The sequence below is a fragment of the Gorilla gorilla genome, chromosome 1 (genome assembly GCF_029281585.2).
Source record: "Gorilla gorilla gorilla isolate KB3781 chromosome 1, NHGRI_mGorGor1-v2.1_pri, whole genome shotgun sequence".
Taxonomy (NCBI): Eukaryota; Metazoa; Chordata; class Mammalia; order Primates; family Hominidae; genus Gorilla; species Gorilla gorilla.
This window is the reverse complement of record NC_073224.2, coordinates 29,150,669-29,176,916: the sequence shown is the minus strand read 5'-3', so window position 1 is coordinate 29,176,916 and position 26,248 is coordinate 29,150,669. Positions and strand designations below refer to the sequence as shown.

Below are 26,248 nucleotides of genomic sequence, written 5' to 3'. Positions count from 1 at the left end.
CTAAATTTAAGTATATTAAAACCAGGTAAAATAAAAAACATCTTTTTTTTGTTTTCCTCTTTTTTGGTAGAGGTGGGGTTTCACCATGTTGCCCAGGCTAGTCTTCAACTCCTGGGCTAAACCAATCCACCTGCCCTGGCCTCCTAAACTGCTAGGATTTATAGGCATGAGCCACCACGACCAGCTCAAAGAAATCTTTAAAAGACAATCATAATTTCTTCAGTCATTAAACTTTTCTAGTACTTCTTTTAGTATATTTTTCTCACATAAATACTGCGTTTTCATTCTTTTAATGAAAATAACACACAGAGCCAAGTTCCTTACCAGTATAATGAAATCATTTTACCTGATACAAGATGCTTCTCTGATAGCATGATTTTTGTTACGGGACTTCGGTGAACTGTGAAAGTCTGAAAAAGCTGAGGACCTGACCCAACTGTCTCTGGGTGTTGTACAATCACTCGTACTGCTCCAGAGCTCGTACCATAGGCGATCTCAATCCAGTTACCACTGACACCTATATAAAATCAAGAGTTGACAGGTGATACATTATGGAACGATAATAAAAAAGCTACCCTCGCAAAGCTTCCCTATGATAAAATAGGCAGAGCTGGATTCACTGTTTATATCAGCCCCAAATCCAGTTCAGTAAAAAAAAAATCTTAAGACTTCTCCGGTCATCTTAAAATCATTATTTCCTTGATAAATCTTTTCCTAACCCTCACTCCAAGACGTAACTATTCACCTCCTGCCTTGCACTATTAGGTTCTATCACAGTAATTATAACACACTAATTCTGTACTTATTTCTATGCCTAGCTACTTCTATTCCTTATTGACAAAGACTGAATCATAATCATCTTTTTATCTGTCACCTCACAGAGTGCCTGAGACACCGTAGGTACTCAACATAGTTTAAAGAATTCATAAATCTGCCATGCCAAGAACACTACTGAAACAGCATAGTATTCCAAAAGCAATATTCCTTATTATGTCTAGCCTAGAATTACCATCTGCTTTACTTAAACTACAATACTAAATCATTCTCAAATAATCAAGCATTAAATATACTATTTAAGTTTCAAAACACTGTGCTAGGGAATAAACATACCCATTACATTGCTTACATCATACTTAAAATATGTTGTTTCTTCTAATCATCTAAGGTTCAGCTGTGTCTTTTGTTTTCTTTTTTTCAAAAAGTGCCCAGACCCCATTGCAAATTTAGATAGGAAAAAATTCAGTGACCTATACTCTTAAAAGCTTCATGGATAGAGAACGTCTTAGCTTTACTGGCTGTTCTAGTTTTACTAACTGATTCATCTGAAAATACTTGAATCAAAGGAAAAAAAGCATGTCATGAAAAACACTTCCTAGAACCAGAAAGATGACTCCATTTTTCATGCCTTAAAATCCCCCTGCCACTACAAAAGAAGTGCTTTGATTTGTAAAACTTTCCCAGTTTTATGCCTGCCTTTTAACTAGATTTAAAAAAAAAATCCACAGCTCATTCTAGAGCAGGGGTTGGTACACTTTCCATAAGGGGCCAAGTAGTAAACATTTTAAACTCTGCATGCCACACTGTCTCTGTCACAACCTCTCAATTCTGTCATTGTGGCATAAAAACAGCCAAAGACAGTGGTATCAAAAAGAGCCAGCTTGGCTAGAAATCCATGGTTTACTAAACCCTACTTCTAGAGCAATACAATTTAAGTCCTACTATGGTTTCAGTCAAATTCGTAGGTATACTCTTGAATATTTCTTTCATACTAAAAATTATGGTTTCTTTTAATAACTTAAATGAAATGATGACTTATATAAGTAGCACATCCAAACCTATTAGTATTACTGAATACATATTGTTTCTTAGAACTCCTTTCATTACAGATAAATTTTAAATTTCCCATTTGTGCTTATCTTTTACTCCAGAATACAAAAATTCTTACTACTTTACAGAACTAGTCTGTTACTTTTATTGCAATGGCCTCTAAAATGCACTGAAAGTTATAAAATGCCTTTTTTCTACAGCTTAAATTTTTAAATTCCCAAGAAAATAAGCTTAGTTTCCAGTAGTAGTCTAAGAACTTTTTATTTTTTAAAAAGCTCCTAATTTTGAAGTGAAAAATTAGTCATTTTAATAGGAAGACAAATGTGCAGAATTTTTTTTTTTGAAATTTCAGCTAATATTATAATAATATGGCTCAACAAATGCAATTCAGCATAAGGGAAGTTCCAATTTTCCACCTCAAATTATGTTTGTTTACTAGTCATGTTTGACTTCAGTATAAAACTGAATACAAATTTTAGACTTAGTAGAGATGAAATCCTTAGGCACTGCAGTTCTCAAAAAGAAAGAAACCAGTTTAATTTGACCTAGTCACATAATAAACTAATGAATAAAAAGATAAAAAGTCAAGAATGTATATAATTGGCCATGTACTAACTTGTTTTGGGTGTGAGGTAAACACTCAGAGCAGTAATAGCATCATTTGAAGGATCATGATACAGTTCAGTTACAAGAAGATCATTATCTTTCATTCGCAAGGGGAACTTCTGCATATCTAAAACATAAAAATTTTAAACAGCATTAAAATAAATAGCATATCTATTTAAAACTGAAAGGTAATGTTTTCTTGTTCTCATTTAAAAAATTACATTAAGCAGGAGCATTTTAAGTGACTGAACACTTACCTATGTAATATATTGATCCATTGTTACATCCAAGCAGAAGGAATGATCCAGCAGTGTCATAACTAGTTATAGGAACAACATCTTGAACCTGATGTAGTGAGAGTATTATCAGATGTTAGATAGTAATTATAATTTCTATTTTCTGGTCAATTTCCTCAAAACTTTGATTCTTCTGGTAAAGAGGCAACCAATATCCAATTTTAGTAGGGCTTAGGAAATAAACTTTCTTTAGGTGCACGCGTGCACACACATATACACAAACATGCTACAGAGGAGAACCATCAATATACTTCCTTCAAAATATTTTTTTAAATTGTATTTCCCACAGCAGTACTTTCCTTTCTCAATTTCGATGGGTTGTCTCCTCTTTTTTTGCATGTGATCACTAGATTGTGGCCCACTAGAACTGGAAGGCCGAGTCTGACCAGGTCCCTCTCTTTTCCCTTTCTCATACAAGAGATTAAATGACCTGTCCAAAGTTACACAGTAAGCAAGTGACAGAATCAGAACTAGTAAAACAAAGCAACTGATTTCCAGAAAGTACTTGCTCCCTTGATAATTTATCATTTCTCTGAAAAGGTGGTATTCTCCATTTTTCATTCTCCTTGCTAAAGGTTACTTGTTTTCTAGGAAATGGCAAGGGAAACAAAGTCTCATTTGCATTTATTTTTTTAAAGTATAGGAATAAAAAAATTAGTTTTTCCAGGAAAATCAATCTAGTTTACAAATTAATACCTTCCCATATTTGTGCTAAAAGAAACAGCAAAGGGCTTGAGTTTTACCACAAAACAAAACAAAAAGCAAACAAACAAAAAACATAAAAAGTGTGGGCGCAGTGGCTCATGCCTATAATCCCAGCACTTCGGGAGGCCGAGGCAGGCAGATCACCAGAGGTCAGGAGTTCGAAATCAGCCTAGCTAACACGGTAAAACCCTGTCTCTACTAAATATACAAAATTAGCTGGGCGTAGTGGCGCATGCCGGTAATCCCAGCTGCTCGGGAGGCTGAGGCAGGAGAATTGCTCGAACCTGGGAGGCAGAGGTTGCGGTGAGCGGGGATTGTGCCACTGCACTCCAGCCTGGGCAACAGAGTGAGACTCAGTATCCAAAAAAAAAAAAAAAAATGTGTTTGCTAGGATAGTTGCAATACTATTTTAGTAGAGTGATATTCTACTATTCATCAAAATGAATCTTCCCTGTTTACAGCCAGGCCAGAAAAGCTTGTTAAGCTTCTTCACAGATGACATTTAAATGAATTACTAAGACACCAAGTTTTGCATGCAAGTCTAAAAGATTTCCAATAATTTAAAAGTTAAAAATGTTAAGGGACTTTTACTTTTCATACACTATACCTGGCTTTCATTTGAAAAGTTAAAATCTAAACATTATCTGCTTAACATTTAAGTACTTTTTATGTACCACATATTATCCAAGAAAACAAACAATGAACTAGAGATAAGGGATGTGAGGTATCCCCTTGCTCTCTAGGAGCTGGTAACTTGTGAGAAAGAAAAATAACAGACAATTATAGTGTGACAGGCACTAGAATAGACTACAATACAATCACAGGAGAGAGGGGAAGAATTGCCATCTCAGTGCTGGTGGGTGAAGAGCATAGATCAAGGAAGGTTCACAGAGGAAGTGAAGCTTGAAGACTGAAGTCAACCATGAGTTAGGTAGGGCAAGGGGAAAGGGAATATCTGAAGAGCAAGTAAAAAAAGCACAGAATCTAGGTTCATTCTAATTAAAAACAGAAATAACTAAAACTTGGAAATAATCATTCCCCTAAGCTCTTCCTGTATATAACCCTAATTTCTGTACCCTCTCAACGTCATGCAGTTATGAGTTACACAAGAAATATCTCAAAGAACTCAAATCGTCATGCCCTATCCTGAGGTCAGGCTTTTAATTAAAGCCAATGCCAAAACATTTTATACCAGGAAAACATTGAGTACTTTTCAGTGATATCAGTAAAGATGTCTAAAGGATGGAGGGGAGACTGCTTTACACACCACTAACCAATTTTCTTACTCAAGTTAGCTCAATCATTTTAGTTCTAGCACTAAAGGAAAGGGCTTCAACTCCTGCCCCAGATTCTTCATGGCAGGAAAATGGGGACAGATAAGGCCATGAGATTCTTCTCCCTTTGGATACATTCTTTTTTTTTTTTTTTTTCAATGAAAGAGCAGCAGGAGCCTAGCGCTTCCCAAGGCACAAAGGCAAACATTTTTACCATTTATTCTATGGGAGGATGGGCTCTAGGATTAAAGCCTTGCTACTTCTTCTTCTGTAACCTTTAATCATGATCTGCTTTTCTTTCCATGTCTACCCCTCCATACGGGAAAACAGAGAAAGCAGAGGATAAGCAGAGTTACAGTGAGTTACAACTGCTGAGTTCTTCTCTCCCAGCACAAGCAAGGAAGCAGCCACTGTGTGGCCTCCTCTTCGTCCTAACAACTTCATGGCAAGAATCCAAGAAACCATACTGATTAGTATGCATGGTTCAGTCATGTGGTCACAAATATAAAATGGAAGTGGATTTTTCTCTTGTAAGGTAGCACACAGTGATTACCACTAATTTCTACATGTAAATTTAAATTTACAGTTTTAAAATACCAGTCTATCTTCCCATATTAGGCCCCTAGAATCTTTTAACTACAATCTCTATACCTGTAAACTTATCATTATTTTTTACAGGATGTTTTAACCTTCGTCCATTACTTTTTAAATAATCACTTATCTAAATTTACCATCGTATTTACCAACATCTTTCCTAATCACTGCCTAATGCATTCCATTTCTTCCCCTTCAAATATAACGTTCTTCTCAAAAGGCATTTTTCTTTAGTAGTCCTTTCAAAAATTCTCTCTGAAAAAAAACCCTTCTCATTCAGGTTTGAATGATAGTTTTGCTGTGTATGAAAACCTAGGCTGAAAGTTACTTTCTCTACCATTTGGAGAATGCCCGTTGTCGTCTTCTGGCATCTACTACTGGTGATGAGAAATCTGATAAAAGTCTAATGACAGGCAAACTGTCGCTATTCTGTGAATACTTTTTATTGTAATTTATCTTTTATTATAGCACATTTAAACATTCAGGCTGCCAAGACTTGGTACATTTCTTTAATCAATAAATTCATGCCCATTTTCATTTCTCCAAAATGTTAGCAGTTGTTATCTTTTCCAATATGGCTCCTCTAGTCTGTTCCTATCTGAAATGCTTTCTCACTTTTTCCTTCTTTTTCATATTTTCTATCTCACTCTTGGCTCAACTGGAAATGATTTTCTCAGATGTGTCTGTCAATTTACTAATTTTCTTTTAGCTGCGCTTCTATTTAACCATTAAATAAATTTAAAAAAATTTTTTTCAATGACCTTTTAATTTTCAGTATTTGATTTCCCTCCATTTTCTGATTTGTCCTATTCCTTCAATACAGCAGCTTTCTAATTGTTCCATTATTTCCAATTTGGGGATTGCAAATTTTTTCTTGTTTAATGACTTTTCGTTATTTGTTTCCATGTGAAGTTTATAAGTTTTGGGAGGTTATTTTAGTAGAAATTACTCCTTCTACAGGATTCTTGTGTGCTCTCTTCTGAGAAAGTGTTCTAACTGGTGTCATATCTGTATCTAGAAATGTCAATAGTCCTAGATCAGTTTCTCAAATTGGAGTTCTCATAGAACAAAGGCAAGCCTTTGTGCTTCAATTCACTCCTAATTTGAATATGTTGGTTTCAATTTCTAATGGTTTCTTCTTGCATCTCCTTTTTCCATTCCAAGACACCAAACACACATCAAACTTTCTTGTTCCAAGATTATTGGGCAAACTTTTCCCAGTCTTCTCAGGGACTGAGAAACTTAAAACTTCAGATTTTTGTAGGAGGCTCAATTTCTACTGTCCCATGAAATCATGCCTCCTACTTTTGCTAAAATCCCAGATCCCAGAGCCTTTAGTTTGGTATGTGGTATGCAAGTGTGTATAAACAAACTAGTCAATTAACTTAATACTTAGTATAAACAATATACATTGTTTCAATATTTGTATCTAGTATTTCTATACATAAATTTAGAAAGTCTAAATCTAAGTAAGTATCTCATATTTCTTACTATAAATTCTGTAAGTAAGCAAACAGACCACAGTTAAGACAGCAGTCAAGACATAATACTGAAAAGTCAATCCCCTCTCTCCCCAACAAAATGTGGGCCTAGGATTCCTAGGATGCCTGCCTTATTCCTATTCCTAATATGCAGAGGTCTGTAAACTTATCACACACACAAAAAAGTTTGCTTCTAACATCAGTGCTACAGGTGCCTCACAACAGGAAAGAGAGAAGCTAAATCAAACAAGTCTCCCAAATTCTTGTCCAGCCTAGCCCATCAGACCACAGAAATTCACTTTGAATTCTTGTTCCCAAAACCAATATTTCCTCCCCAAACTCAGCCTCCACTGTGTATTTAGAGGCTAGGCTATCACTCAGATGGTACTATGGCTGAAGATCTCTATTTCTCAGAATACACACAGAGTTATCTGATTCTTTAGGAAGTAAAGTACATAATGCCTTTCTAGAGCTAACTTCCAAAGCTGTCTACTTTGATATGAGAATGAAACATGTATAATCTATGTTTCCAATATAAATCTAAATTTAAAATATCAACTTGGGAAACAGTGCCTAAAAATTGCTATTAGGCTATGTAACAGCCTAGGCTACTTATTTGACAATACCAATTAATTCCTTATTAATCTTCTTTTGTAACATAATTCTGTGTGTGTGGGCGAGGGGGTGGAATTAAACAAAAAAAGGAAACAAGAAACTGAAACATTTCTTTTTTTTTTTTTACTTTTCTTACCCAAATCAGAGTCAACGCTTTTATAACATTTTCATTAATATTTTATTGAAACTGTCCTGATGATTTTGCAAAAAACTTTTAAGATTACATACAAACCTGGTTCATTTGACTCAAATACTTAAAATCTACCTTGATTATGTAACTAAAGAACTACATGGGATCCCAGGTCTACTGCAAATGTACGATTAATCTCTGCAGTACTTGATAATATTCTTCAACGTCTTTCTCTTTACTCCTTCCTTACCCTTCTGTCACAGAGAAAGAAATGTCTCTACTCCCTGTTGGGTCAAACCTTTCTAGCTGTGCTGTAGATCCCATATACACTCTTCACTTTTATGGGACCGGAAATAATCTCCATTCTTTCAGTCTTCAGGTCCTTCTGGCAACTCTCCTCTCTAGCTACAAGTGTGCTGAAGCCTGTCCTAACCTAGAGGAAAAATAAAGCACCAATTATCTTTTTTTTCAAACCAGCCTTGATCCTTAAGCTATCACTTGGATTCTCTGCTTTCCTTCACCACCAAACTTCTTGAAAGGTATTTGAATTTGCTGTCTCTTTTCTCTGATCTTTTACTTCCTCATTTCCTGCAACCTAGCTTTCTTCCACCAACACCTAACTAATATATATTTGCAAATGATATCTACTGCCAAAATTAATGTCATTTCTCCATCACATAATGTGTCCCTTTGGCTCTTGGTTGTCTATCCTGTCCCCTTAAATGCTAATGTTCCCCCAGAGTTCTAATTTTGACTTTTCTTTCTATATACCCACTCAATGGAAAATCTTATCAATTTTTTATCACATAAACATTATGGACTCCAAATATTTCTCACCCTTTCTTCTTTCCCAAATTCCAAAGGAGTACTTCCAACTATATACTTAACATCTACACTTGAACAACCATAGGAATCTCAAAGTAAACATATTAATCAATCTAATAATTCTTCACCCTACCCACCAGCCTCTCTGCTTCTCTTCCTATGTTTCCTATCAATTCAAAATACTACTAGCTACTGGATTGTCAAACTAGAAACCCAAAATTAGAAATACATTTCTCTTCCTTTAATTTCTCACATCAATCAGACAGCAGACCTGTCATTTTAGGAAGGTCTATGAAATATTCCTCAAATGTACTCATCTTTGCCACCTCGACCACCACTGCCATTAGTTGAGGTGCTCTGCTTCTTGATTGCTGGATTGCTGTAGTAGATTCCCTCCTGACCTCCAGTCCACTTTTCATTTTAGCAACCACTTTTATCTTTCTAAAACATGGATCTGATTATGTCACTCCCTGCTTAAAGCCCTTAATTTTTTCCTCTTTCCTTTAAGAATCAGGTATTAACCTTTTTAAAGTCTTATCTCTTTCTTATTCCTCTCAAGTACTTGAGAGTATTTAGCATGCTATCATCTCTGAACAGATTATGGGTTTTCACACAGATCTGTGCTCCTATTCTGGAAATAAAATTTGCCTGGACTACCATGCTCAAGGCATAGAACTTCAAACATTTAAAATAAATGGAGAAATGCAAAACCACAGTTTAAAAAACTCACTTATTTTCCAAAGTAACTTAAACTCTTGAAAATATGCTCAAATATGCATCTAGCAAAAAAATTTACCACTACATTTATTCAATATTTGTATAACCAAAACCAGAAACAGTATGAATTCTATAAGGAAAAAAAAAATACATAATCAGCATACGTTTCAGAAATATTTTCACTTCTGTAATATGCTTCAGTTAAAACTAACCTGCCAGTGCTGAGTGACAGCATTCCACACTCCCACTTTCCCTGTATGACTCGTGGCCACCAACTGGTTACCAATAAAGAAGAGAGCATCTACAGGAACACCCAGGCTGAACACTCCTTAAATGACAATAAAAAATAAAAAGGTTAATCAGTCACCATTTTTAGAATTAATCAAAACCTGGATTAAAAACATCTTAAAGGTGACTAATTTATATTCTCATTACTACAAACTATGTTCTATACGTGTTGGGGACCAGAAATAAGAAACTCACAAGCTCTTAAGCAGCTTACAGAACTACTAAAGCAAGGAAGAGTCTGCTCCAAGCCATCTCATACTGCTGTAACACCTTATCCTGAAGCTTGGTTCCTAACCTCAGCTGATCATCAAAATAACCTGATTGATAGATTTAAAATAAACAAAACAAAACAAAAAGGATCCTGGGATCCATGCCAGACTCACTAAATCAGAAAACCCACTGTATTGTTACAAAATCCATAGGTGAGTTATATGCAGCTTGCTCACGGACCCGATATTTAAGAACTAGTGATCTGAACACACAGACTTGGCAGTCTTAACTATCTAGAATGTGTCTAAATTCTGGAAATAAGCAAAAAGGAGAAAAAAGCAGCAAGAAGTCACATGATACTAAAAACAAACATTCGGGCCTTTTACTCAGAGCTTATTTTTAAACCCCATGTTTTCCAGCACTGCAATCTCCATTTAATTAATTCAAAAGACACTACATCAGGCTTTAGGATTAAAAAACATGAGAAGACAAGACGTTACTAAGAACTTACACTTTAGTAGAGAAAAAACTGCAACCAATTATAATTTGATACAATAATAACTGAAGGATGCACAGGGTATAATAGTATCTATGGGATAAAAAGGGTATGTAAAGGGGGTTGAAAATGTATCTTAGAAAAGAAGCCATCTGAGTTGGAGTTTTTAAACGTTAATAGGAGTCCATCAAATTGCGAGATTGAATATGGGCAAGCTCAGGGAATCAGAGTAAACAGAAGAGTAAGTGTAGGTGAGAGAGGTTGTAAGAAGCACCTATGACACATCAATAGCAAAAGACCCAGCAATGCCTAAGCAGAGAATTCTAGGCTCACCTTGGTGCAGTATATTGGCCTTACACACTTGGCTCTCTTTAGCAGAGTACTGCACTAGGAGTCAGGAGAACCAGGGTTGGGATCCCGGCTCTCAGAGTACCTTTGTTTGCCACTTTTTTGATTCTTATCTCAACTACGAAATAGGGTCTAAGCTAAATGTTTCAATGATCACTTGAGCTTAAAAATGTTATAATCGGCCGGGCACGATGGCTCACGCCTGCAATCCCAGCACTTTGGGAGGCCAGGGCGGGTGGATCACTTGAGGTCAGGAGTTCAAGACCAGCCTGGGCAACACACTGAAACCCCATCTCTACTAAAAACACAAAAATTAGCTGGGTACGGTAGCACACGCCTGTAATCCCAGCTACTGGGGAGGCTGCGGCAGGAGAATTGCTTGCACCCACAGGCAGAGGTTACAGTGAGCCGAGACCACACCACTGCACTCCAGCCTGGGTGACAGAGCAAGACACTGTCTCAAAAAAAAAAAAAAAAAAGTTGTATTCCAATTCTGGCACTTAAATAGCATTATCTTAATCATTTGAAAAACACTTTATGGGAAATATATTTTTATCTAATAATGCTGGGAAATAAGTCTCACCTCTAAAATACTGTTTTATATAGATCTTTGGCTGCTTCAAGTATCAGTTTATTTTTAAAAAGTACCTGTGCCAATACAGACAACTTCATCAGCATTTAGCTGAGAAAAAAATGCATGAAACCTTGAAGAACTCATGGGAAAAACAAAGCAACTAAATGCAATTATAACATGCTTTAAAAGCATAAGCCAGAAAGATTACTGATTTCTTTTGAATCTTATGCTGGTGCTAGGTATTCTCTTTTTGTTCAGAACTGTACTATACACAAGACCAGTGACAAACAACACCTTGAAAACTTTTAATCAGTCTTGTAAAAAGCAAGGCATCTAGCAAGAAGATGATACATGACAAAAAGAAACCAAAACAAAAAACCTGCTAAGTATTGCTAGAAGTATCTTCTATATAAACATTTTAATTATATGTATAAAATCCATATTTATACAAGCACGTGCATGAAACACATTATCTCAGCCCAAAAAACTAGAACAAAATAAAGTACAATACACACACACAAAGCTAAGTCCTTTGCCCAGAATTGGTTAAGAAATAAACCTGCCACTTCAAAGCATAAAGTCATTATTTTACGTTGTATACAATTTTAGGGATTCTACATAATAGTACTTTAATAATGATAACAAACAATGTGAACATGTCTTTTTAGAACATGTGAAGCCAACTATATTCAGTATTATGGGCTATGTGAAAGGCAGAAATGAAAACAGGAAAACCAACTAACATCGATTACTCCAGAGGAGGATGAGGTTCTAGGAAATCAAGAAAGACACTCTGAATGGTCTCACGAAATTTAAAGTGTCACTCCTGCTTAGGCTAAACAATCCTGAGCACCAGCGACAGGGAAGACAACAGTAGAAGTAATGACAAGTTCCTGTCTTAAGGGGCCCTCTTGGTAAAATATTGCTTATAGCAGAAACCCAGTAACTCTGTCTTATCTAAGTTATAACGAAGAGAGTTCAGCCTCTGGGAGAGCTTTATCATGGTTATACCAGCCCTAACAATTTTCTTTGGATAGTGTTGTCATGTTCTGAAGAATATTTGTTAACAACAAATGGCTCCTTTTACAGAGCATGAACAAATTACTATTGTACCAGCTCATAACATAGCTACCTATCACATTAGCCTTTGAACACCAAGCAAGTAATAAAATTTCTTTCACTTATTGGTATTGTTACAAATAGCTACTTGAAAAAGGAAAAAGAAATCACAACTGGTTTACCTTCTGTTTAATCACCAGTGTATTATAATTTCAAAATTTTTTATGTTAAATTTTCTTTTCTTAAAGTTGTTTGGGAGGACTTAAGCTGTCGATCATGATAGAATAAATGGCACCCGATTATTCTCCACTTTAAAACAGCAGTAACAACAACAAAAAAAAATGGACAAAATATATGAAACAACTGTTTTTAGGTATTGGACAACAGGCAGCAGAGGACCTGAGAGACAGAAACACACTGACAAGCCCCACATTCCCCCTGGCTTTCTGCATAAGAGTACTTTCTATCACAGCATAGAAAGGTGAGACCTAAGTGACACAGTTTGGTTCTGTGCCTCACCCAAATCTCATCTTGTAGCTCCTGTAGTTCCCAGGTGTTGTGAGAGGAACCCCATGGGAAATGACTGAATCATGGGGACGGGTCTTTCCTTTGTCGTTCTTGTGATAGGGAATGGACTGTCTCACAAGATCTGGTTTTAAAAACAGGAGTTTCTCTGCACAAGCTCTCTTTGCCTGCTGCCATCCACATAAGATGTGACTTGCTCCTCCTTGCCTTCTGCCATGATTGTGAGGCCTCCCCAGCCATGTGGAACTGTAAGTCCAATTAAACCTCTTTCTTTTGTGAATTTCCCAGTTTTGAGTATGTCTTTATCAGCAGTGTGAAAACGGACTAATATACCAAATAAAGACAGATGATTTCCCTGAACTGAAGAGGCGAAGAACTTGAGGCTAGAGTTAGTAGGTACAGTACAAGAAGGAAGGGAACTGTGCCAGAGGGGTGGCATAAAAGTTGCATAAGCATTTCCCTAAGACCTTGGCTAAGGCCTAACTGCACCTGGGCAGGGCAAGAATCCTCAAGGAAAGAAAGGCTGCTGGCCGGGCGTGGTGGCTCACGCCTGTAATCCCAGCACTTGGGAGGCTGAGGCGGGCGGATTACGATGTCAAGAGATCGAGACTATCCTGGTCAAGATGGTGAAACCTGTCTCTACTAAAAATACAGAAATTAGCTGGGCGTGGTGGCATGTGCCTGTAGTCCCAGCTACTCGAGAGGCTGAGGCAGGAGAATCCCTTGAACCTGGGAGGTGGAGGTTGCAGTCAGCCATGATCACGCCACTGCACTCCAGCCTGGAGACAGAGTGAGATTCTGTCTAAGAAAGAAAGAGAAGAAAGAGAAGAAAGAGAAGAGAGAGAGAAAGAGAGAAGGAAGGAAGGAAGGAAGGAGAGAGAGAAAAGAAAGAAAGGCTGCTTTAGGACTAAGAGGTAACTGGAGATAGCTGCTTTAGGACTAAGGTAACTGGAGATATCAGATATCAGAGGTCATATGTGGGTAGATGGAGTAGTTCCAACTCAATAGAAGTAGAGAGTTCTTGCTGAGCCCCTCTGGCATTCAGTTAAATAAGATTCCAGAAAAGCAACATCTTAAAAATAAGGACTACACCCTTGAAAAGGAGCCCTGCCCTAAAATTAAAAATAAAGCTAGAAGAGACTACCTACCCCTAACAAAGTACTGAAACAAGCCTAACAGGTTCAAGATCCTTTAGTAATTTAATTGCCTGCCAGAACAAAGCTCATAACTTTTAAAGAAAGGCAACATAATTCATAACCCTACAAAATGTATCACACACAAGTACAGCACATAATCAAAACTCTCTAGACATGTGAAACAGGAAAATGTGACCCAAAATAAAAACATGATAACCAGATATTGATATTAGCAGACAAGTACTTTAACAAATTAAACAGCTGAACATAATAAACAAAAAGACAAGAAATCTTAGCAGAAGAAACAAACTAGAAAATGGAATCAAAAAATAATACTAGAGCTAAAAAGTCCAACATTTCAAATGAAAATTCACTAGATGAACTTAACTGCAGATTGAATACTGTAGAAGTATAAAAGACATTAAAGGTAGATCAATAAAAGATATCTAAACTGAAGAATGGAGAAAAAAAAGAAATAAAAAATCAGGGCTCCCACAACCCCAGGTTAATATAAAGTGATCTAGAAAGCTCAAAAGGAGGAAGAGGGAGGGAGCAAGGGAGAGACGGAGAAAAGAGGAAGGGAGACAGGTACAGGCCTCCCTCAACTGTGTCAACCAAAAATGTCTCTAGACATTTTCAAATATCCTTTGGTGGATAAGATTTCCTTGGTTGTGAAACATAGATCTAGAATATGTAAAAAACATTTACAAATAAGTAACAGGATGACAACCTCATTAAAAAGGGCAAATGATTTACAGAGACACTTCTCAAAAGAAAACATACAAACGGTCATTAAGTACAGGAAACGATGCTCAATATTATTAATCATCAGAAAAATGCAGTTAAAGCCACAATTAAAATCACTGAACCATTAAAATCCACAATAATGGCTCAAATTAAAAAGACTGACAATACAAAGTGTTGATAAGGATGTGGAGCACCTGGGACTCTCACACACTGCAAGTAAAAATGTAAAAAGGTACTTTTGGAAAACAGTTTGGCAGTTTTTCTTAACCTTAAACATATACTTTCCATATGACTAAGAAATTCCACTCCTATATATTTACCTTAAGAAAGTAAATGTCCACAGAAAGACTTCTACTTGAATGTTAACTGCAGCTTTATTCATAATATCTCCAAATTGGAAATAAGCCAAATGTCTATCAACGGGTGAATGGATAAACAAATTCTGCCATATTATTTCAATGGAATACTACTCAGCAATAAAAAGGAACAGACAACTGATACATGCAACAACATGGATGAATTTCAAAAGCATTATGCTTAATAAAAAGCCAGGCACAAAAGAATAAATACTATATAATTCTACTCATGAAATTCTAGATAAAGGAAACCTCATCTATGGTGACAAAAAGCCTAACTGCATAAACAATGCAGTTTATGTTGTACACCTTCTTTCCTTCTGGGAATCTGGAATCTTCCCTCAACTTTATAGATCTTAATAACTTAACCTTATTGTGCTTTATGTAGCAAAACATTTTTGCATAGTATCTATCGGCTGTAGGTTCACTGAGACTGAATACCCAAGAGTTTAAACAAAAAGAAATTGGCCAGGCACAGCAACTCATGCCTGTAATCCCAGCACTTTGGAAAGCCAAGGTAGCAGGATCACTAAAGCTTAGGAATTCAAGACCTGGGCAACATAGTGAGACCCTATCTATACAGTGATTGAAAAATAATAGCCAGGCGTGGTGGTGCCTGCCTGTAGTTCTAGCTACTAAGGAGGCTGAGGTGGGGGGACTGCTTGAGTGCCTGAGCCCAGGAGGTTGAGGATGCAGTGAGCTAGGATCACATCACTGCACTCCAGCCTGTATGACAGAGCAAGACCGTCTCAGAAAAAAAAGGAAAGAAAAGAAGAAAAAGAAATTAAGTATTTTAAATAAAGATTTAAAAAACTCATTTAATCCAGAAATTGTTTGGTATAGACCTTCAAAGTAGAAATGAAAAATCTAATGAAGGATCTCAAAGGTAAGTTACGACATCACAGTGGCTAGAGAAGTATACCCAATTGCTGAGAGACTAATAAAGCCTTGAACAGATGACAATGCTGAATGCCTGCTAGATGAAAAGTCCATGAAGAAATAACATGGTAACTTTTCAATAATACAGTAACTCTTCAATCTAAAGATTTGGCAGAGAGTCAATCTCTTGTCTGCAGAATTGTATTTTTGTCTTGCAAACAGATGAATATATAGATGTGGCTGGACCTGGTATTTTACTTGTATCCAGCTGGTATTAGCTAGACCTGGTGTTTTACTCGTACCCATCTGGTATTAGCTCCAACTGATCATTAAAAATCCTTTATGTGAATGCACAGCTACAAACACAGGAAGTGCTGAAATAGTAAAAGTGTTGAAAACTTATATGAATTTCATGGCTTATTCTAGAACATCTGTGTTGACATTTACACTGATGATGCAAAGCAATGTTTGGTAAAAACAGCAGGTACCTTACTTAGCACAAACCAGGACAGTGGCACTAAACTTTACTAGTGACCATTGCATTCTTCTCTGCCATAGACTTTCAAGAACATAAAAGGCCAAATCAAAGATTTAAAGATTAAATTAAAGATTTGGCCTTTTATGTTCCCGAAAGTCTGTGGCAGAGAATGTAATGGTCTTAGTAACTAAAGAATGTCCTTGATGAAGCAGTAAAAATTTGTACTGACAGAAACTTAATTTCAACTATATATCTTAATATTCTGTATGACTAAGTACTATGGCTATGTCAAGGAAAAGCACCTTCACAAATGCTGGAGCAAAGAGCTACAGGAGCTGCTCTGTTCATTAAGTACCATTTTAATTTAAGATGACTATGGTTATTCAGAATTGGGTGTTTGGCAGAACTATCCTCAAAAAATAAACAAAGTAAGCCTGTTATCTAAAGGAAAACCACTGATGTTATTTGTTGCCAATGATAAAAATTCAACGTTTCAAGTGAAAATCTGCAGTTTGGAAAACTTTTATCTGCCACGGTGAGTGTGACAACTCCCTAACACGTAGTCAGCAGGGATACCAATGAATGCAATTTTTTTTTCATATTATACAACGAAAGGTATCAACATTTGGTAGATCTACATAACTCAGCAAACCAACAATTTCCAAATGCCCAACATCTTATAAAAGCATGTATGATAAAAGATCCACTCAAAGTACAAAATAGTCTGATGGATTTTAATTTAACAGAATATGAAAAGTTCACTGATATGATTTTAGAGTTCTGATAAAGAATCAAAGAAGACTATGCACAATTTTCTGAAAAGACTAAAAAAAGTTTTTTCCAACTACATATCTGTGTAAGATCAAGTTTTCTTCATATACTTCAATCAAAACAACGTATCACAGCAGACTGAATGCAGAAATAGATATCACAGTTCAAAAAGAGATTTACAAACCTGTAAACCAATGCCATTCTTCTCACACATTTTTGGAAAATGTGGTTATTTCTCATTAAAAATGTTACTTAAGTTATGCAATGGATTATTATAACTATATTAACATTTATAAAAATTTCCATTTTAATTTCTAATATAGTAAATACTGATAGAAAATAACCTACAGAAAGGCCGGGCACGGTGGCTCACGCCTGTAATTCCAGCACTTTGGGAGGCCGAGGTAGGCGGATCACAAGATCAGGAGATCGAGACCATCCTGGCTAACACGGTGAAACCCCATCTCTATTAAAAACACAAAAAAAATAGCTGGGCGTGGTGGCACGTGCCTGTAGTCCCAGCTACTTGGGAGGCTGAGGCAGGAGAATTGCTTGAACCCAGAAGGCAGAGGTTGCAGTGAGCTGAGATCGTGCCATTGCACTACAGCCTAGGCGACAGAGCGAGACTCAGTCTCAAAAAAAAAAAAAAAAGGAACAAAAAGAAAATAACCTACACTCTTTCAGGTCCTGAGTAACTTTTTAAGAGGATTAAGGGGTTCTGAAACCAAAAAGTTTGGGAATGTGTGGTCTAGAAGCAACAACAATGAGGAGCAAGAAATTGACTTACCCCACATTCAGGTTCAGTGGTTTGAGAGCGGTGGAGAGAAAACAGTGAAAACATCCACCACTAAGTGGGATTCAGGAAAAGCAATATTCTCATAGAGCAGCCAGGTTTCACTTAAAGTGGTGAAAAGATGTTCCCCATGTCTTTTCTAAAAGATCATTTTTCCTTCATTATCAGATCATTCCTCCCACATTAAATACTGTGACAGCTCTAGCTAACTGACAGTCCAGGTTAATTTTCATATTCACTGTCAATCTCTTTTATAAACTTCAAAATATTAATATCATCAAATTGCAACATAAACAAGATTCTTCCTACCAATTTCACTTCCACTTCCCCCATCCTGAACACTCCACAAGATGATGCTACTCTCTGAGGCAACAGCAACCATTTTGTCTTTGTCTCCATGTGGCCCTCCAACCACCTTTGCATTTAAAGCTACTCGTTCGATAGTCCAATCCAAATATGGGCTCGTAAACACTTGCTGCCATCCTGAAGATTCTTTGATTCTGTTAAGGAAGAACAGGCACATAAGGTAGACTCAGCAGCAATGAAGCAAACGGAATACACATCAATGCACCAAAAACAAAAAACAACAACAAAAAACAAACAAAAAAACTAAACAGTTACCCATCCACCTTCCTATTACAAATAAAATTTTGTTGATCTATATTGCCTATGAAGCCACAATATTATCCTTGGGGTATTGTATACTTGCATACATAGCACATATAACGACTTGAAAGAGACTACAGTTCTATATTTCCCCAAAGAATAATTTAGTAAAGTCCTCCAAATTTTAAAAAATTTCAAAAACTTTAAAAAAAGATAGCTTTATCTTTCATGTTTCTCTACACACGCACACACACACAAATGATACTGTCATCTTCTGTGAGTACGAACAATCAGCAAAAATCTGAATTTCAGAATTATTATTCATTTCAGTTATTAATCAGCTTTTCAGGGTTTATTAACTGAAATGACACATACTGAATCTCTTGCTTTTTGTACTTCAGATGGACAGTCTATCCAGAAACACTGAGTGTATCACATGCATTCCAATATATTAGCACTATTACATAAAAAAGGATAGGGTGCAGGATATCCTCTGAAGACCAGTTTTTAAAGGTCTAAATGCAAAATTGTATGGAACTACAGTTCCATATGATTACCCATATGTAAAAGCTAATGTATTCTTTAATACCTAATTTCTCTAATAAATATCCTGTCAGTTTTTAATAATTCTTTCTGCCCTATCTGAATTTAGGTTTCAAAGAAATGTTTTCTATGCAATTATATGTATAGCAGCCTTCATACATTTAGAGCTTTAGCAGTTATGTAATCATAATAATGAATGAGTTGAACTATGAAGTATCTATTTTTAAACTAAACAAATAATGCAAACATAACTATAAAATTTCTCTTTTGGCTTACCTAAAGAGAATATAGATGAAGGAAAAGAAGTGTTCTTTTGCAAACTACCTGACATTCACTGCAAAAAGCAAACTTAGGTATTCATAAATGATGGTCACCTAAGGGCCTAAATAAAAACACATCAACTTCATTTTCCCTTAAATATGTATGCCAAGTAATACAACTGTAATTCATAAGAATATACAATTGAGCATATTAATTTGAACTAATGATTTCCCTAAACTTCAAAGCAATAGAGAAAAATCTATCAATTTTTCCTAAGCATTGTGTAATTTGTAACCACCCTCTTCAGCCAACAGATGGGATTCATTTGTTAAGATAAACAAATGAAAATACTTAAATACTTACCTAATAAACACTAAAATTTGCTGACATTCTCTTATTCTTTTACTTTCTTAATGAACTTGCTTTCACTTTACTCTAAGGACTCACCCTGAATTCTTTCTTGTGAGAGATCCAAGAACTCTTTTTTGGGGTCTGGATGAGGACCCCTTTCCAGTAACATCATCCTGGGAAACCATGAAATGAGATAGTGGAAAGACCCCCGACCCAAAGGAAATAGACTGCAGCACCAATTAGCTGACTTTGGAGTCAAGAACTCTTTTCTTTCGAGATTTTGCAGCTTTTAACAACTGAGTAAAGTATACTCTTATAAACAAAATTTGGAGCATATTTCTTTCTCTCTACCTGATTTCTCCAGAATTTGGAAACTATTTGTGAGTATTCTTAACTTACAGCGATATGTAACTACAATAAGAATCTGTTTTCTTTTGTAACAGGACACAATTGGAGAAACTGGTTATTTTACCAAGACTTTGACTGGAATAGCATGCTTTCAGATATGGACTTGTTTAAGGAATCAAATTTGACTCATAGAGCTGATAAAAGCCCCTTGGAAAAACTGCCACTCATCTTGTCTACACGGTCCCTGTACAAGGTTCCTGACCTGTCTGGGGTAAGTAAAGAAAGTCACTTTCCGACAGGCCCAAAAGCCCCAAGTTATCATGAAACCTCAAGAGGAAAGAAACTTACCCAACTCATACAGGTATTTGCAGGCAATGATAAACCCATGGCAAGGCTCAAGGCTTTAAGAAGTCTAATTTGAGATTCTTTATGGATCAAAGTTCCATCAAAGTCAATTTAAAAAGAGCCTATATAGGAACTAATTATTCTTGCTGCACTTTATACAAATAATCAGGCCAAGTATAATAAGACTAAAGCTTATTTTTGCAAACAAATCAGTCCTACCATGATTTGTCTTTAGTAAAAATGAAAGACTGAAAAGAGGAAAATCGTTTCAAAAACTATGGTATGCTTTTTATTAGATTTCTCTCATCAGTAGTTTTTGAGTTTTTTCTGCAATTTGGACTCACCCTGCTTATCCTTGTGGACCAAGCAGTGATCTGTGGCTGCTGTTCAGAAGAAACAAGAGGCATGGGTAACACAGAAATCTGGATCAGTATTCTAATTGTGGGCATGTATTGGAATTGGCTAGCATATCAGCTTGGTTCCAACTCCGTATCAGCTTGGTTACAACAATTTCCCAGTTCATGAAAAGCCTTCTTATTTAGTTTACTTGGGATAATTTTACTTATTTTGCCTTGTTATTGTAGAATATACTGCTGTTGTTCTCTTTGTGTAGGAATGCAAGATAAGCTTACTCAGTGCTTTCTTAAATCGAACACTTATTAATTTTTCAGTCATCACTTTTTGTCAGAAATCAGAGTTCTCACCATACTGACAGTTTCTAACTGAGCTCTCCTCTACTCTGAATGCAGAAGACCCTAATAGGCAGAAATATCATCATCCCTATTCAGACTGCAGAAGTTACAGAAGATGAATCTTCCTCCCTCTGAAACCCTTAGGATTAAGAGTACCCTTGTAAAAGGGAAGGGGAAAACATGTCAGAGGTGTTCAAACCAGAGTTGAATGGGGACTGAGTAAAATAAGGCTGAGACCTGCTGGGCTGCATTCCCAGGAGGTTAGGCATTCTTAGTCACAGCGTGTAACAAGGGAGGTCAGCACAAGGTAAAGGTCACAAAGATCCCGCTGACAAAACAGGACGGAGTAAAGAAGCCAGCCAAAGCTGAAACCAAGATGGCAACAAAAGTGACCTCTGGTCGTCCTCACTGCTCATTATACGCTAATTATAATGCATTATCATGCTAAAAGACACTCTCACCAGCCCCATGATAGTTTACAAATGACATCTAATGTCTGGAAGTTACCCTATATGGTCTAAAAAGGGGAGGAACATTCAGTTCTGGGAATTGCCTGCTCCTTTCTGAAACACTCATGAATAATCCACCCCTTATTTAGTATATAATCAAGAAATAACTGTAAGTACACTCAGTCAAGCAGCCCTCAGGGCTGCTCTGGCTATGGAGTAGCCATTCTTTTATTCCTTTACTTTCTTAATAAACTTGGATTCACTTAAAAAAAAAAAACTATATAATCTCATCTTTTACAGACATATTACTTCTAAGTTGTTTTTCTCTATAGTAATTAGGGTATTACACAATAAAGAGATGTCAAAAAAGGGTAAAAGAATCAGGACAGCATATTCAAAAATAACTATAACAACTACAGAATTTAACTCTTAATAAGATATGTGAATTTACCTGTTTTTTAAAAAATTACAAAGAAGGTACATATTTGCTCTATAACTTTCCATACAAGTAATACATTTAAAATATGTAGAACAAGGCCAGGCACAGTGGCTCACGCCTGAAATCCCAGCACTTTGGAAGGCTGAGGAGGGTGAATCACCTGAGATCAGGAGTTTGAAAACAGTCTGGCCAACATGGTGAAACCCTGTCTCTACTAAAAATACAAAAATTGGCCAGGTGTGGTGGTACACACCTGTAGTCCCAGCTACTTAGGAGGCTGAGGTGGGAGAATTGCTTGAACCCAGGAGGCAGGTGTTGCAGTGACCTGAGATCACGCCACTGCACTCTAGCCTAGGTGACAGTGCGAGACTCTGTCTCAAAATCTCAAAAACAAAACAAAACAAAAAATATATAATAATAAATAAAACAAAATATAAAACAAGAATATGCTCTGTTATTTCACCTCTCCATCATCTTACTGCTGCCTAGTGAACCAACCCTCTGGTTAAGACAGCTATGCAAAGAATAAAGTTACGTCTAGTTATTTCCTACGTGAAGACCTCAATAAAATACAGTAGAGAGGACATGCCCTGTGAGATTTTGAAACTTATTATGAACATACTTCACCTCAAGTTGTATGAGAATAGACATGTCTTAAGGACATGAGAGAACTGAAAAACAGATCCAAGTATATACACACACATAAAGCAAGATAAAATGGGCTATCAGATTCACTGACAAAGAATGATTTACGTCATAAATTGTTAGAACATAATTACCTACCCACTGAGAAGAAAATAAAATAAATCCTTAAATCTCATACCACACACAAAAAAGTAAACTCCACAAGGATTAAAGATCTAAAGTGGAATATAAGCCCCAAGGGGGCAGCAATTCACACAACTACTCTTCGTTAATAGAAGTAACACTGTCATAAACTCAGCAAGAAAAAGGGACATAAACATAAAACCTAACCATGTAGAAAATTAGTGAAGCTAGGAGAACATCATACAGGTCTTCACTGTACTACTCTTTTTTTAAAGGTTTTGTAACTTACTGATATAAAAACTTGAGGAAAAATAACTTGTAAAAAAGATTACACATAAACAGTTTAAATATTTTTCTTTCTTTTGAAATGTTTTTATTGCCATTGTGTTGAATGATTTAACTATATGTGAGGAAATCCAAATATGTCCTCAATTGTCTTCCTTCATCACTTTACATGAGTATACTGCTCTGAAATGTCAGACACTTGGTGAAAGCACAGAAAGATCGTGATCAATGCAAACGCAAAGACTGGAAAATGTAATAGCATCATCCTCCTTACAATTATTACCCAGTGAGTTAAATTTTGCATAATAATGTGGTGTTTCTGGAAAAGAGCAATCTTTAGTATTGTGTACAGTGACAAAAAGAAAGTTATGCTGTTACACTTGGATCACTTATCATTTCACAATTCTTCTGGAATTCCTTATTGACAAAAATATGTACATCATATGTAAACAAGAGTCTACAAGTCATCTCAATTCAAATATATAAGATGATAAATTCAAAACAATGCTTCCTAAAAAAAAATTCCTTTACCAAATTAGTCTTGCCTCATACAAAACCATCCCCAAAGAAATTATGCAAAAAATAATTTCCATGCTATTTCATAATTAAAATTACAAATCCACAAAACACTTTTTAAAAAATTTTGTTTATTTATTTATTGAGACAGAGTCTTGCTCTGTTGCGCAGGTTGGAGTACAATGGTGAGCTATCAGCTCACTGCAACCCCCACCTCCTGGGTTCAAGTGATTCTCCTGCCTCAGCCTCCCGAGTAGCTGGGATTACAGGCATGCATCACCACACCTGGCTAATTTTTGTATCTTCAGTAGAGATGGAGTTTCACCATGTTGGTCAGGCTGATCGAACTCCACCCATCTCAGCCTCCCAAAGTGCTGGGATTACAGGCGTGACCCACCGTGCCCAGCCAAAACACTCTTAAAACATAAAGTCTGCACTTAATCATTACTACAAGGAAAATATAAACCTGAGATTACTGATATAAATAGCACTTACCAGACATGCCAAACCTTTCATAAATTCAGATTTTTAAAAAAAAAATACATCTGGGATTCTTTAAACTATATCTGTAAACTTCAGAAGACATTTTAGATATTTTTCAACTTATTGTGACTATTTTTCTTAACCGAACTCAACAGTGATAAACAAATAGTTTATGTATCTTTGATTTTTCTGCAATTAAATGAAATAATAATCTAAGCTAGTATATTCCAGCCACTTTTGTGCTTCTACACCATTCTCTGTCATCGACATTTCTCAATGAGTACAGTGATTTTGAACTAAGAGTCCTATCACTTTCCCAATTAAAAAAAAAAATCACCGGTCTACACTATTCTTCATTGCTTCTCAGGCTCTGAGAATGTAAGCATTAGTAAAACCAAACTACTTCTTTGTAAGTTTCACATATTAGATATTAAACTATACCACTTGTGCAACAACTGTCCTGCTTTACCACCTCACTTCCCAAAATGTGGTATTCATGACCAATGTACTCTCCCTTGCTATAGAATACAAAACATTGAATCATTAGAGATAGACCATCAGGGAGCTCACATTAATAATCCTGTCTAACATCATTATATACTACAGTCTCAGAAGCTAGGTACAAGCAATAAATAATACATCAAGATATCTCAGTTACATGACAATTCACACTTGTCTGCGAAATGTTTACAACAGATAAAGGCTATCAGAAATATTTACCAAATTAGCTGTGAAAATAAAAGTACACTAAATCTTAATCAGATGATACAGACATGGGTAAAATATGCAGGGAAAAAACCTGATGACTAAAAAAAAAATAGCTTTTCAATCTAAAAATATAAAATCACAATTAATTTTAAAACTACCACCTGTAAAAGCAAAGCATTATTAATTATACACTACCTGTAACACACAGCAAAATGGGCATATGCAGCTACAATCCAGTTGTGATGGCCAGCTACTATTAGCACCTTTCGTGGATCCACAGGAAATCCTGTTGATTTTGGAAAAAGAAATATTTTACATTCTAAACCGGGGGTTGGCAAATTACAGCCCCCAGGCCAATTTCAACCTTCTGCCTGTTTTGGTTAATAGTTTTGTTAAGAGCCGGGCGTGGTGGCTCACACCTGTAATCCCAGCACTTTGGGAGGCCGAGGCGGGCAGATCATGAGGTCAGGGGATCGAGACCATACTGGCTAACACAGTGAAACCTCATCTCTATTAAAAATACAAAAAATTGGTCTAGCGTGGTGGCGGCCGCCTGTAGTCCCAGCTACTCCGGAGGCTGAGGCAGGAGAATGGCGTAAACCCAGGAGGCAGAGCTTGCAGTGAGCCAAGATGGCACCACTGCACTCCAGCCTGAGCGACAGAGCGAGACTCCGTCTCAAAAAAAAAAAAAAAAAAAAAAGTTTTGTTAGAACCCAGCCATGCTTACTTGTTACCTATTGTCCATTATGTGTTCACGCTACAATGGCAAAGTTGAGTAGGTCTGACAGAGAACACGTGGCCCACAAAGCCTAAAATATTTAATCTCCGGCTCTTACCAGATAAATTTTGGCAACCCTGTTCTAAAGATTCAGAGAAGACAGACGATTACACAACATTTTAAATAAAAAGTGTTAAATGAGACCTTTCCGAGATATAAATGATAAATCTGGATAAAAAAGGAGATGAGGCAAAAATCTTTAAAAGTAATTACTCAATATCACCCAGCACTAAAAACATACGTATTTTTCTTTTTCTATTTCTGTAATCTTTGCTTACCTAGCCTAACAGTTTCTTCTCCCGTTCCAGAGAGAACAGGCTGTGTACCATTTCCCCGGGCTTCACCTTCTGTAGAATTTAGACCATTCCTAGAATCAGCAGATCTGACTGTGTTGTTTATTTTACGACTAGGAATACCTATAAAGAGAAGAAGAAAACAAATACATTCCTAAGTTCACCTTTCAAAAATTAAAAATATCACATTGTAACAAAGAAACAAAAATGCGAATTTCATTAAAGCCGAAATATATCTTCCAATATAGCAAATTATTGCAAATAATTTAATTACAATTAAAAAATAAAATGAAAATGAAAAAAACAAAGACAAAGACAAAATTCTGTCAACAGATTTCTGGTATTGTCATACTGTTTATAATAAATAAGCTTTAGGTTACTGAATTAATGGGTAATTAATTCAGTCTGTCAGCCACTCTTTACAATTATGGTACAGGTATTATGTGTTAGGTACTACGTAATAATTTACCTGCTTTAGAACTGAATTTCCCCATACTTTCAAACATTTTTTTTTTGACAGGGGAGCATTTTTTAAAATGAAATCTTGCTCAGAAGTCCATTATAACACAGGTAAAAGCAGGCTCTTCTAATTAAAGTGGGGCTGAGGTGACACTGACTTATCTCTGCAGAATTCCTTAATTTTGCGAAAAAGC

General features: G+C 36.2%; 1 protein-coding gene across 4 annotated transcripts in view; it reads right to left on the bottom strand.

Annotated features, from left to right (window-relative positions):
- KCTD3 (potassium channel tetramerization domain containing 3) overlaps positions 1–26,248 on the bottom strand; it is a 54,613-nt gene that overhangs the window by 17,095 nt on the left and 11,270 nt on the right. For all 4 annotated transcript variants that reach the window (XM_055379696.2, XM_031015581.3, XM_055379714.2 and 1 more), the window contains 7 exons: positions 25,581–25,718; positions 24,720–24,810; positions 18,040–18,230; positions 9,283–9,398; positions 2,691–2,778; positions 2,444–2,560; positions 347–517 (listed from right to left, as the gene is read on the bottom strand). In XM_055379696.2, the coding sequence (XP_055235671.1) occupies positions 347–517; positions 2,444–2,560; positions 2,691–2,778; positions 9,283–9,398; positions 18,040–18,230; positions 24,720–24,810; positions 25,581–25,718 (912 nt within the window). The remainder of the gene's footprint in view (positions 1–346; positions 518–2,443; positions 2,561–2,690; positions 2,779–9,282; positions 9,399–18,039; positions 18,231–24,719; positions 24,811–25,580; positions 25,719–26,248) is intronic.